This window comes from Rhinatrema bivittatum, chromosome 6 (assembly GCF_901001135.1).
Source record: "Rhinatrema bivittatum chromosome 6, aRhiBiv1.1, whole genome shotgun sequence".
NCBI lineage: Eukaryota > Metazoa > Chordata > Amphibia > Gymnophiona > Rhinatrematidae > Rhinatrema > Rhinatrema bivittatum.
The window spans coordinates 264,839,796-264,853,583 of record NC_042620.1 but is presented as its reverse complement, the minus strand read 5'-3'; the positions used below and the strand labels follow the sequence as shown (position 1 = coordinate 264,853,583).

The following is a 13,788-nucleotide window of genomic DNA, read 5'->3' as shown; positions in this document are numbered from 1 at the left end:
ACCCAGCTAATTTTCGACCAATCGCAAACTTACCTCTCATTGTCAACAAGCAACTGTCAGAATATCTTGAAGATCATAACATTCTGTCCCCGGCTCAGTACGGCTTCCGCAAATTCCTAAACACCGAATCTCTCTTACTTTCTCTCACAGACACCATCCTCGTTAACCTGGAGAAAAAACAATCCTACCTGCTTGTTCTTCTTGATTTGTCTGCAGCTTTTGACACGGTAAAACACACTAATAGACCAACTACGCAACATAGGCTTCAAAGGCTCAGCTCTCAGTTGGTTTCAGTCCTTCTTGAGCAACAGATTCTATAAAGTCAGGATAAACAACAAGGAATCTCATCCAGTCCTTACAGATCAAGAAGTCCCTCAAGGATCTTCACTTTCACCCACCCTCTTCAATATCTACCTCCTCCCTCTCTGCCACCTACTCGCAAACCTTAAGCTCACCCATTACCTCTAATCGGATGGCTTACAAATCCTTCTCCCGATTACAGAATCCCTTCAAAAAACTATCACCTACTGGAATGATTGCCTTCAGCCAATTAAAGACTTACTCTCTAGCCTCAACTTAGTATTGAATGCCAATAAAACTGAAATGCTCATTATCTCCCATGGCTCCTCTCAATCAATAAACTCAAATAGCACGTTCTCACCGGACGTCAGGGATCTTGGAGCCTGGCTAGACAACAATCTAAACCTAAAAACGTTTATAAACACTACCACAAAGGACTGCTTTTACAAACTGCAAGTCCTCAGAAAGCTAAAACCCCTCCTCCACTTCACTGACTTCCGGCTAGTACTCCAATCCATCATATTATCTAAGCTCGATTATTGCAACTCCCTTCTACTTGGTCTCCCCACAAATTCTATCAAACCCTTACAGATGGTACAGAACGCCGCCGCCAGAATCCTCACAAACTCTAACAAAAGAGAACATATCACTCCAATCCTTCGTAACCTCCACTGGCTTCCTATTAAACACAGGATTCTCTACAAAGTTCTCACAATCGTCCACAAAGCGACACACAAACTTGCTCCTATTATGTTAAGCACACAACTTCAACCTCATACATCTTCCAGACCAATTAGAAGCGCATACAAAGGCACACTGCATGCCCCACCGGTAAAATCATCATTGAGCAAATGAGCACTATCTTCAGCAGGCCCCCACCAATGGAACGCGCTCCCCCCACCTCGATCTAAGACTTGAACAAAGTCATCAGGAGTTCAAAAAAAAGCTAAAAACCTGGCTTTTCCCCCAAGCCTTCCCAGACACTTAATGCTGCCTAGATGCTATGATAAACCCAATTAGAGGATGCCTCATTGAATTATCCTATTATGACTTGTTTTAACTGTACTATGATTTTGAGTTCAAACTGTATGTATATGTTTACGTTAATAAGTTAATCATTTTAATGATTTTGCACTGTTTAAAAAAAATTTAGTTAAAGATGTTTAAATGTATTAGACTAAGGAAGTTTACTTCCTGCTTATTCAGTTGTATTGTAAACCGGTTTGATATGCATGTTATGCAGGAAAATCGGTATAGAAAAACTAGAAATAAATAAAAATAAATAAATAAACGTTTCTTGTAATTATACTATACTATACCATGTTTAATTTGTACTTGGTTCTATTGTTCTATGTAAAGCCCCTCCCCTTTTTTGGGCATTTCACTGTTATATGTAAACCGGAGTGATTTGTATTTCATACAAGAACATCGGTATATAAAAATTAAAAATAAAATTTAAATTGGATAGTTTAGGGAATGTGGTCTCCACTGGATTCAGGAGTCTTGTGGCCACAGACTGGCCAAGGTGTCCATGGTATTACAACCTGATGCTGCTCAAGGTGGGGAAACCAGTACGTCTGTCTCCTGAACAATGGTTTGTTGTATCAGGGACCTATTGTGATGAAAGACTGAGAGTGATTCTCACTTACAGCATGGCCCTTGAAAGGGCAAGTTTGAAGGAGGAGTTCTTTCTCTGTGGTTGCAATGATGCAGAAGGGCAGGAAGGCACATACCTCCCTCTCATGTGTTAAGGTTTGGAGAACCCTTTGAAGTCTGTGCCAAAAGGAGGCAGTTTGTTCCAGGAGAGCATCTATTTTACAAATTGTCCTTTCTGCAAACAGGACTAGAGAAAGGACTGAGTCTGTTCTGTTAAGGTATAGGTGGAAGATATTGCATGTTTTGGGGGAAAGTTCAGTGATCTCCCTTAGTTTTGCGTCAGGAAATGTCAAGGTTCCATTAGGGTGTTTAAAACATATCAGCCTGTCCTTTCAGTAGGTGATACACGCCTGTAATTTAAATTTGGTCCTCAGGGTTCTGTATGGAGCTCCTTATGAACTACTGTTTTAATTAAGGATGTGATGCTGAAGGCCATATTTCTTGAGGCACTTTGGTGAGAAGCTTATTAGAGGTTCAGGCTCTTTCTTGTAGACACCCATATTTGATCTTTTCAAAAAAGAGGGTGATTATTGGGCCAATGACTTTGTTTCTCCCCAAACCAGTAGTTCATTTTCATATTAATTAGGTTGTCTCTCTTACAGTCTTTAAAAAGAAAGAAGTTCAGGATGGAGAGCTCTTTCTTCATTCATTGGATGTCAGTTGAGTTCTTTTACATGAAGGGTACTAATTCCTTTTGTAGTGGAAATTATTCTAAAGATCAAATTCACAGAGCATATAGAAAGACCTGGTTTAATGGAACACAGTCAACATGGATTTACCCAAGGGGAAGTCTTGCCTCACAAATCTGCTTCATTTTTTTGAAGGAGTTAATAAACATGTAGATAAAGACGAACATGTAGATGTAGTGTATTTGGATTTTCAGAAGATGTTTGACAAATCTCTCATGAGAGACTTCAAAGAAAACTAAAAAGTCATGGGATAGGAGGTGATGTCCTTTCGTGTATTACAAACTGGTTAAAAGACAGGAAACTGAGTAGAATTAAATGGACAATTTTTCTCAGTGGAGGGAAGTGGGCAGTGGAGTGCCTCAATGATCTGTACTTGGACCGGTGCTTTTCAATATATTTATAAATGATCTAGAAAGGAATATGACGAGTGAGGTTATCAAATTTGCAGATACAAAATTATTCAGAGTAGTTAAATCACAAGCAGATTGTGATACATTGTAGGAGGACCTTGCAAGACTGGAAGATTGGGCATCCAAATGGCAGATTAAATTTAATGTGGACAAGTGCAAGGTGTTGCATATAGGGAAAAATAACCCTTGCTGTAGTTTAAATGATGTTAGGTTCCATATTAGGAGCTACCACCCAGGAAAAAAATCTAGGCATCATAGTGGATAATACGAAGATAAGAAAATGCCATGCTGGGTCAGACCAAGGGTCCATCAAGCCCAGCATCCTGTTTCCAACAGAGGCCAAACAAGGCCACAAGAACCTGGCAATTACCCAAACACCAAGAAGATCCCATGCTACTGATGCAATTAATAGCAGTGGCTATTCCCTAAGTAAACTTGATTAATAGCAGTTAATGGACTTCTCCTCCAAGAATTTATCCAAACCTTTTTTCAACCCAGCTACACTAACTGTACTAACCACATCCTCTGGCAACAAATTCCAGAGCTTAATTGTGCATGGAGTGGATTAAGGAGGCCATTGCTTCAACATACATTTGCAAGTGGTGAGAAGTCTCTAAGGGGCTGCATGCTCACTCTGTGGGCACAAGCATTGTCATGTGCAGAGAACAGAGCGGAGAAAATCTGTAAGGTGGCAGTATGTCCATCACTAAGCATTATAGATTGGATATTCAAACAAGGAAGGAAGCCGTGTTTGGTGTAGGGGTGCTTGAAGCCACTTCAGCTTCCTCCTTCGGTGATGGAGCTTATGTAAATTTCATTGGTCTGGCAGGGAAACTAAGGAAGGTAAAATGTTATACTTGCTGTTAATTTCCTTTCCTTTAGTTTTACCAGAGCAATCCAGGACCCACCCAGGAAGTTAGCATTTGGCTGAGAGGGAGTGTACTCTGCTGAAAGAAAGGATATGCTGAAGTTCTCACTCCAGACAAAAACAGGGAGTACAAATAAAAAAGGTAGAAGATGGATTTTTTGGTTGATGTTATGTTTAAGGTTGCTAGAAGTCCCTGTTGGTTTTTAGCTTTGGCATGATATACTGTTGAGCTTCCTGTTGCTCTAACTTTTTTATAGAAAATTCAGTCTGCTTTGATAGTTTTGGGTTTTTTTTGTCTCCATCTTCTGGAAGGGGGGAGTAAACCACTGGTCTAGTAGGACTAAAGGAAAGGAAATTAAAGGTACGTATACATTTCATTTCTGTATGTATCACTTTCTTCCCCTGATGTGACCACCATCAGGAACAGCTCCTGACAAAATGGATAAAAGTATGAGCTTTATAGAATAACCTGCACACTTTTCCCTGCATTAGAGATGGGCAATTTTTCAAAAAGCCGATTTTAGATTGGCAAAAAGCATTTTACCCATGGTATGTGTTTGCAGTATTCGTACTATATTTTCTTTTATATAGTATGTATGGCCACAGTAATTTCCAAGAGTTACTAGTTCTTTCTCATTGCAGATATTTTCCTGCTAGATTCAAACGTGACCCTGTGCAAGTGCCTTGCATGGTATTGTGACTGTAGATGCAATATTATTCAATCTTTCTATTTTGGGACGTATCGGTGATGGGTGCTGATTAACTGTGCCCCCCTCCCCGTCTTTGTTTGCCTAGGGCCGTCAGTCAGGTATGTGTGGACAACACTCTGATATTCAGAAGTAATTCCCCACTGCAAACAGAAACCATCTCTGTTTTGGGAGCGCCTGTGCAGTTCTGCATCCACTTAAATGACCGTGAGTGAAATTAATGCTGTTTAAAAGAGAAGTGATGGTGAATGATCAGATTCTCTGGTTTAAAGAGCATGCTGGGTCTTGCAGTCAGCCAGTGATGCCAGTGCTTAGCAGAGGAGACCAGGTTGGAAGCCAAAGCGAATGAGCTTTTAAAAAAAAGTAGTAAATTAAGCCATGAAACAAACTAACCAAGGTGACTGATCCAGTTATCCCAGCCCTTGGTTTCCAACTGACTAAGCAAGCCTACTATCCCACCATGCCTTGGATACCAACTGAGTGACCAGTGAATTTCAAGCATTCAGGCTTAGCTTCGAAGGGGACTAATCATTTCCTCCAGACTAACTGACCCAAGATTCCATTCATTTATCCCTGCTGACTAGCCCATTGATAGTAACTACTAATCAACCAACTGTAATATCCCTATCTTCCACAATGACCAACCCTTGGATTCCGCTGTCTGATTTCAAGCATCCAAGCTTAATGTCTCCATGAACAAATCAATGCATCCCGATCGGTGTTTAAATTCCAAACCAATCAATCTCTTGAGGAGGGTATTGCATGTTTGCTTGGTGATGTTACTCTGTTTTTCTTTGTTTCTCCTGTTTGTAGCCCATCTGAATTATTTTGTGCAGCCACAGAACGTCAGTGACAGGAACTTTCACGTACTTGCCGCACAATATGGTGGTGCCTCTTTCATCCGCCCTTCACAGGCTTTGCCTTCCTTCCCTGCTAATTACAGGGTGAGTTGGTGAGGAGACCTTGGGAGAAGGGGGAATAAATGTAAATCTGGGTAGATAATAGCAGTGTAAGAGATCTAATGGGATCCTTGGATTTAGGTGTGTTTTAAATAACAAATCTGTGACTGTTGTTCTTTTGAAGCAGTTTTTCACTGAGCAGTTCCTCCATTTGTTATGTAGGCTGGCGATCCCATTTTGATTTTCTATAATGCCTCATCCACATTGGGCATTCTCAGGCAGCCAGTGCCTATGGGAGCGGGAGTAGCCTGTGCATACAAGAATCCTGCAGGTAATTTAGTGACTCCAATGCAGTATCTGGACTAGGGTGATGTAGCCTCTGTTGTGTAGTAAGAAGGGTCTTGTGCTTTGACAAGCAAGACTTAAAATCATACATAAGAACATAAGATGTGCTACACTGGGTCAGATCAAAGGTTCATCGAGCCCAGCATCTTGAGGCTGATATTCAGCTCCACTTAACCATTTAAGTGGTGGGCGGGATATGGTTGTTTTGGGTGGAGTTGCTTATCCGTTAATTTAGCTAGATAAGCGCTGATTTTCAGATTTATCTAAGTTAATCAGATAAGATAGACCTGCTCAATAATAGGTCTAAAGTTAGCTAGATAAGACTTATCCAGCTAACTAGTGATTTTTGTTTTGTGTGTGTGTGGGGGGGGGGGGAATATTCATGAGCAAAGTCATGCTGCTGAATAGCCCTTGTAAGTTAGCCGGATAAGTAACAAAACTGACTGAATTGCACCGTGTATATGTCTTTGAGAGACTTTGAGTTACATTTTCATGACGGATTTTTCGATGCAATTTGCTGTCGTGTGCACCTCGGTTGCAGCACTTCATTTTACATAAAGATTTCACGAGTTGATGTTTTCAACATTACATATGTGTGCCTGACAACACATCCTATGAATTATACAATTTTAAGAGCCCCTGTTGCAGCCTTAAGGGCGAAACTCGGCCAGAGTGAGGCGGGCATTGCTATTAAATAAATCTTCTTTCCAAGGCATCGGTCTTTTGTTTTTGTTTCTATTTACTTTGTTCTAAATCACTCGTGATTTTATAAACTTCTGTCATATCCCTTTTCCTAGCTGAAGAGCACTGACTAGTTAAGCCTTTCTTCATAAGGAAGCTGTTTTATCCACTGAATATACCCAGATAAGTTTAAAGTTAGCCAGATAAGTTTACCCGGCTAACTTTAGACCTGCTTGACAGCAGGTCTAACTTAGATTCTGAATATCAGGGCCTTTATTGTTTTGTTGCTGTCCTCTGTACTTTTTCTAGTTCCACTATCTTATTTCACATTTTCATTGGTAGCTACATTTTGGTACTGTAGGTATTTCCCTGTCCCCAGATGGTGTTTGGTCTGTGGTTTGTTTTTGTTTGTTTTTTTTTTTTTAACCTGAGGCAGTGGAGGGTGAGCTGCTGAAGATTACTTGGAGCGTCAGTGGGATTTGAACACTGGTATACCTATTTCTCAGCCCACTGTTCTAACCACTAGGCTGCTATTCCACTCCTTTCTTGTTACACAATATTTGAGATGCATTTGTGCATTTTCACTGTGTTATTTTCCATTCCATTCCTTTCTAAATCATTCCTGACTTTCAATTTGCGATTTTTTTTTTTGGGTTTTTTTTGTTTGTTTTTTTTTACCAACACCACACACTGTGCTGAGGATTTCAATGTATTGTCCACAATAACTCAAGATCCTTAGTGGTCATTCTTAATATGGACCTAGCATTGTCTACCTAGAGTTAAGATTTTTTTCCCCCCCCATGTGCATCACTTTGCATTTGTCCACGTTTAAATATTATTTGCCATTTAAACACCCAATTCTGCAGTCTTTCAAGGTTCTTCTGCAATTCCTTCTAGGCTGCTTGTGTTTAACTTCCTCATTGTTCTCTGTTCAACCTACTATAATAAAGTGCTTCCCATTATTTGGTCAAGCTTTCACCCTTTAACAGATAAAAGTTTGCAACACTTTTTCCCCAAAATAGTCATCATATTGTAGTTTTAGATCCCTGCTCATTTGGGTGATAAAGAACATAAATTACTAGAGATGTAAGTCGGAACTGGAATCTGTTCGGATTCCGGTTCCGATTCACATGTGGATTTTTTTTCATCGGGCCCGATCGCAGTTTTGGTTATCGGCTGTGCCGGAGCCGATTAAACAAAAAAACCCACCCCGACCCTTTAAAACTAATTCCTTTGCTAATTCCTTTGCTAATTCCTTTGCTTCCCCCCCAAAAAAAACAAAACATTTTACAGGTACGTGGGGGTCCCGGGAGCGATCTCCCGCTGCATCGGCTGCCACTAATCAAAATGGCACCGATGGCCCTTTGCCCTTACCATGTGACAGGGTATCCGTGCCATTGGCCGGCCCCTGTCACATGGAGGGAGCACTGGATGGCCGGCGCCAATGGCTATTTAATAAACGGAATTCTGTCATGCAGCGACTACCATGATTTCCATCACCAACCATAACCGTAAGGGAAAGATGCTGACCCAGCTGTTCCCCATGCGGGTATAGAGACGGGGGAGGGGCTTGAGACCGGGATACCAGGTATAAAATTAGAGTGTGTAAGATGCTGTTGCGATAGGCTAACAAGCTTTGTCCATGTGCTACTATAGTGTAACCTTCTGTTTTATCTCCAGTATACTAACAATTGTGTTAGCTATGTGGCCTCATGCTCACTTTGTATTATATGTTCTGTTCTTACAATATTGTACACTTCTGACACTCAATAAAAAGTTTCAAATTAAAAAAATTATCACCCAATTTCAAATCTTAGTTATATCAGTAAAGTTTTGGAAAAGTGGGTATTATTATAGATGGATGATTATTTTAGCTGAGAGCAATTTATTAAATAAAGATCAATATGGTTTCAGAAAGGGTTATGGAACCGAAACCTTGTTAATTTCTTTATAAGATGACATTTGTTGTGATTTGGTGTTGTATATGACAGGGATTTTAGATATCGCCTGTGCCTTTGACACAGTTTGTCATGTCATCCTGCTTGCAGAGTTACACTGGTTTGATATTGGAGGAAAAGTATTTTCTCGGCTTGATTCTTATTTACATGATAGAAGTCAGCAAGTACATTTGAATAACTCTAACTCTGATTGGTATTGGTGTTCTGCAGGGATTCTTCAAAGATCTGCCTTTAAAAAAAAAAAAAAAATTAGACATTTACATGCAACTGTTGGCTAAAGTTCTGTCACCACCTTTTAAAATATATGCAGATTATGTGCAGGTTTATATTTCAAGTTTGAAAGTGGGTGAGTTTCCATATGAAACTTTAACAGAACTATCTTATTCGTAAAAAACTGTTTGTACACAAATGGTTTACTTAATTGTGATAAAACTGCCATTCCCTGTATGTACCCGAATCAGTCCAGACTCCTGGGTTTATGCATCACCTGCCAGCAGATGGCGACAGAAGTTTTACTGATACTGCTACAGAATCCCTGGTGTCACCTGCAGTTCTTCAGTATTTCTGTCTCCAGCAGATGGTGGTGGATGCAAAACCTGCAGTTCTGTAGTCTGGAGAGTACTTTGATGTTTGTGGGTCTTGATGGATCCTTCCCTGTTCAGTTGAGGTAGACGAGCTGGAGGTTGGAGACTTTTTTTTGTATGCTCGCTTCATTATTCCATGGGGTGTAAATCTGGTGGTCCAGATCCCTCCCCTTCACGAGGCTGCTCAGGTGGCTGTGGGCTCAGGGCAGCTGGTTCTTTTTCTGCAGTTTGCCTTTCCTTTTTTGAAATTTGGCTAATCTGGTGCTGTGGACAGCTCTGTTTTCTATCCAGAGCAGAGGTTTGCTAGTCTTGATTAAAGTTTATTTAAAAAATAAAATAGGAGTCAAGGACTGAGGTAAGATGGGCGCTTGAGTTTTCTGGGGGATGGCTCTCTCCTCGATGGAGGTAAAAGGAGAAGGGCTTTCTTTGCCTCTCCCGCTTATTGCCTCATTTTGGTCTGGGCAGGGGGACTTTGTCCTACTGTTTAGATAATGGTGCACGGCTCAATGTGCCACATGTGTGGCATGGCACTGGCGTATCTGAGCCATCTCAGGCTCTGTGCGGCTTGCATATCGGGGGGGAGGGGACAGTCTGTGGCCCTGGCAGCCACGAAATGAAGGAAGCAGTGTGGGGAGACTCCCATGGCCACTGTTCCTGCGCACCAGAGGCCGGTGCACGTCAGGTCCTCTGCCTCCATTGGAGCAGGAATGGTGGCCATCTTGGATTATCATGCGATGCTGACAGCGCCAATGGAGGAAGGGGGGATTTTCCCCTGAAGCTTTTCCCGATTCGCCCATGCTTGGTGAAGGAGCAGAGGAGGGCAGATCAGGTAGCTGCCTCAGATCTGCCGCTGACTGAGTCCATGCAGTTGCCAGCTATGCCTTGGCCTTTCTCAGCAAGACTTTGTTTTGATTCTTCATGAAGCTTATTTGGCGCAGCAGGCATGGCTGGGGTCCTAGTCTTGGCCTCCTGTGGGTCTGGGCTTGGCTTCTAGGTCTGGGCAATCCTGCAGTAAGAAACCTTCTTTGATTAAACGTTTGGGTCCTATTCAGGCTGGCGAAGACTCAGATGAGTCAGTTGAGTCAGAGGGAACCCCTGGGGGTCCGGGGGTGGTGGCATTGCAGGACCAGGGTTTTGATCCGGACGCAGCCAGCACGGTTCCAGGGGATATTCCGGAAGAAGCCCTGATTTCTGAGAGGGATGATCTCAAGGTGGTCCGCTTGATTCCTTAAGTTCTAGAGGAGCTTGAGCTGAAAGTTCAGCAAGAAGTCTTGGACATGGAAAGAGCAGACCGTATCATGGATGGGCTTAGGGGTCCCACAAGGGACTTTCCCTGTCATAAGTTGGTGAAGAAGCTGGTGGATCCTGATATTGGGTTAAGAGTGGGAAGGTTGATGGCAAAGCTTTATCCTGTAGGGCAAAATCAATCAATCAAAAAGGAAAACTTGATTCCCAAATATATCACCTATTACTTGAAGGAATCATAACCCAATAAATCATCTATTTTTTACATATAATACACTATTAATACATTCATGAAAAAAAACTTAGTAGAATGTATCATAAAATGTAATATCAAAAATGAAAAAAAAAATCACCCTAGATGCATATACTATCATATGGTACAAATACTTACTAATACATTGTATTCTAAAAATCATTCATACTCACAAATGCTGGTACACAATACAGTTTGAGAGTTGCATCAAATGTGTAAACATATACAAAAAAAACAGCACACACAGACCTCCTATAAAAGGAACCAACATAGTTGTAACAATGTATCATAAAAGAATGATACGGCTAGACCAGTGGTTCTCAACCTTTTTTTTGGCCGGGACACACCTGACAGGTGGTTCTCACATGCGTGCCACACTGAACACGACCATCATAGGGCTAAATGTAAACATGCACTCTGCATCCACAGGAATCCTCTCAACCCCCAGCAATGAGTGCAGAGCAGATCTAGGGCATTACCCTGTACAACTCGCCATACAAAAAAAGATATTCTGCTTCTGATGACATCTCAGTAAAAGCAAAACAAACTCCTTTTACTACCAGGCAAAATAACCTTCCTTATGAAAAGACAGTAATTTACCACTAATGCATATCCTATTGAGAAAACACAACAAATAAGATTGATACAAATGCCTACATGCTAGTAAAATACCTCACCTCGGTCACACACCCAGAACTGACCTTCACCAAGTACAGAAAAACCACAAATTATTTTTCACTCAATGCACAATAAAGCTCTGGAATTTGTTGCCAGAGGATGTGGTTAGTGCAGTTAGTGTAGCTGGGTTCAAAAAAGGTTTGGATAAGTTCTTGGAGGAAAAGTCCATTAACTGCTATTAATAAAGTTTACTTAGGGAATAGCCACTGCTATTAGTTGCATGGGATCTTCTTGGTGTTTGGGTACTTGCCAGGTTCTTATGGCCTGGTTTGGCCTCTGTTGGAAACAGGATGCTGGGCTTGATGGACCCTTGGTCTGACCCAGCATGGCAATTTCTTATGTTCTTATGCTATGGCCTAAACCTCCCTGAATGCCCCTTTAACATCCTCTCTCTCCATTCATCTAAAGGTCCAACTCACTCCATTGCAGATTTCTTGTTTCTAATGTATTTGAAAATCTTTTTAATAGCTTTTGTTTCTTTGGCAAGTCTCTCCTCAAAGTTTTTTTTCTTGGCCTGTTCTATAAATGTTTACATATAATTTGGAAGTGCTTATTTGCTGACCTGCTTTCCATTTTTTTTAAAGATGCCTTTTTGGCTTTGTTAAATGGTACTATGAAAAAGGCAATAAATGTTGGCAGATCCTTGTTCTTGTTTTGCATTTGTTAATTTGTGGAATATGTTTTATCTGATTATCCAAATGTTTTTTTTAAACAGTCTCCATGCCTCAGGCAGACATTTAGCTATTGTAACTGCTCCTCTCAATTTCCTTCTAACTAGTTTCTTCATTTTCTCAAAGTTTCCCTTTTTTAAATTGTAGTAGTTGTATTTATTTTCTCTCTAGTGATTATCTTACATTTGCTTGCATTATGATCACTAGTGCCTAGCAGCTCCACCACCATTACCTGTGTGAGAACTAGATCTAAAGTAGTTCACTTTCCCCATCTCATTGGTTCTAGGACCATTTGCTCTATGAAGTCATTAAGTTTCTAGATAACATAAATATTCCTGACATTCATTTAATCAATATTGGGGTAATCTGTTTATTATTGTGTTTCCGCAATTAGTAAACTATCTGTTAGCATTTCAAAATCTTTTCCACCATCCTAGTTGGGTGGACGGTTGTAAGTTCCCATTGTAAACTCCTCCCTCTCCCACATGGAATTTTATCCATAGAGATCCAGAGTGCAGTTATTTCCTGTAGAATCGGTATCTTGCTTGATTCTGTGGAATCCTTGACACACATAATGGCATGCCGCCACCACCACTTCTATCTGCTTTGTCATTTCCATGTATCTTCTTACTCTAGTATCACCATGTTCCATTCATTGTCCTTTTCCCACCAAGTCTCTGGGATGCCTATTATATCAATATCTTCTTCTAGTACCATATTCTCTAACTGTCCCATCTCAGTTTTTAGATATGTTATTTATATACAGATACCTACATTTTATTCTTTTTCACAATCTACTTACTAGTAGTTGATTCAGGTAATTTGGAATCATTTTTTTCCCCACTTTGTGACTGCCAAGACTATCTAATTTCCCTTTTTTTTAATGGTATGCTTTGTGGATACTATACTCCAAACTATGTGCTACTGAGTTAACTGTAGGATTTTGCCCATGAACTAGTTTTTAAAATCTGCTCCTACTGCTGTCTTGTTAGGCTTCCTGGACAGAAATGTTTCTCACTGTTTTCATTTTTTCTTTAATTATATAGTTAAGTACTGAGTTCTATGTTTTTTTATTTCAGGATTCTTGGAGAATAAAAACACCAGCTGTGTCCATCAGCTTATAAACCTAAATATCAGTTGCAACAGTGACCCAGCTTTGAATGCCATTTCCTATTACCAAAACATCACTGTACTGAAGGTAAGGGATGCATTCATGGCTGTAACAGTTTTTATGTTATCAAAACTTCACCATACATTTCTGTCTCATTAATGATAATCATACAGATGGCTTTCACTGTCCTCCTCCTTTTCTAGGTTCCAAGTGCTGTGACAAATATGATCCAAAGCATGCAGGTAAGGGAGAGAGAGAGATGGAGTAGGAGAGTTGTATAGTGGAGGGGGTACAGGAAAGCAATGACATGAACTTCTGTATGTCTTCTCCATCTTGTTCTCCTTTATTCAATGTATGTTGTACAAGACTGTATATAGTGTTTTGGAACAATGATGTAAAAGGCATATACATTTCTATTATTACTAGGTAGCAATCTCTAGTTCAGAGCTAAGAACTCCATCACTGGATGGGAGCAGCTGTAACAATGTTGTATCCCAGGTACCTGAATACTAACTAAAGTGCCACTCTCTCTCTCTAAGCATCCCTGTCTCACTTCCCTCACCTCTCTTTTATTGCCTCTCTCATCTTTCACTGTTTCTGCCATCTCTGACATTCCCTCTGATGTTTCAGACATTTCTTTAATCTATCGTCTGTTATGTTTCTTCCTCTCCCTCCTATCTTTCTCTGCCTTGACACTATTTAATGCCACACAATAATTCATTATACCATAATT

The 13,788-nt window shown here is 40.5% G+C and overlaps 1 protein-coding gene across 1 annotated transcript in view; it reads left to right on the top strand.

Moving 5' to 3' along the window:
- Positions 1 to 13,788, top strand: part of TCTN3 (tectonic family member 3) — a 66,154-nt gene that overhangs the window by 9,337 nt on the left and 43,029 nt on the right. The window contains exons 3-8 of the mRNA XM_029607951.1: positions 4,719 to 4,837; positions 5,444 to 5,574; positions 5,752 to 5,860; positions 13,024 to 13,142; positions 13,259 to 13,297; positions 13,482 to 13,553. Of these exons, the coding sequence (XP_029463811.1) occupies positions 4,719 to 4,837; positions 5,444 to 5,574; positions 5,752 to 5,860; positions 13,024 to 13,142; positions 13,259 to 13,297; positions 13,482 to 13,553 (589 nt within the window). The remainder of the gene's footprint in view (positions 1 to 4,718; positions 4,838 to 5,443; positions 5,575 to 5,751; positions 5,861 to 13,023; positions 13,143 to 13,258; positions 13,298 to 13,481; positions 13,554 to 13,788) is intronic.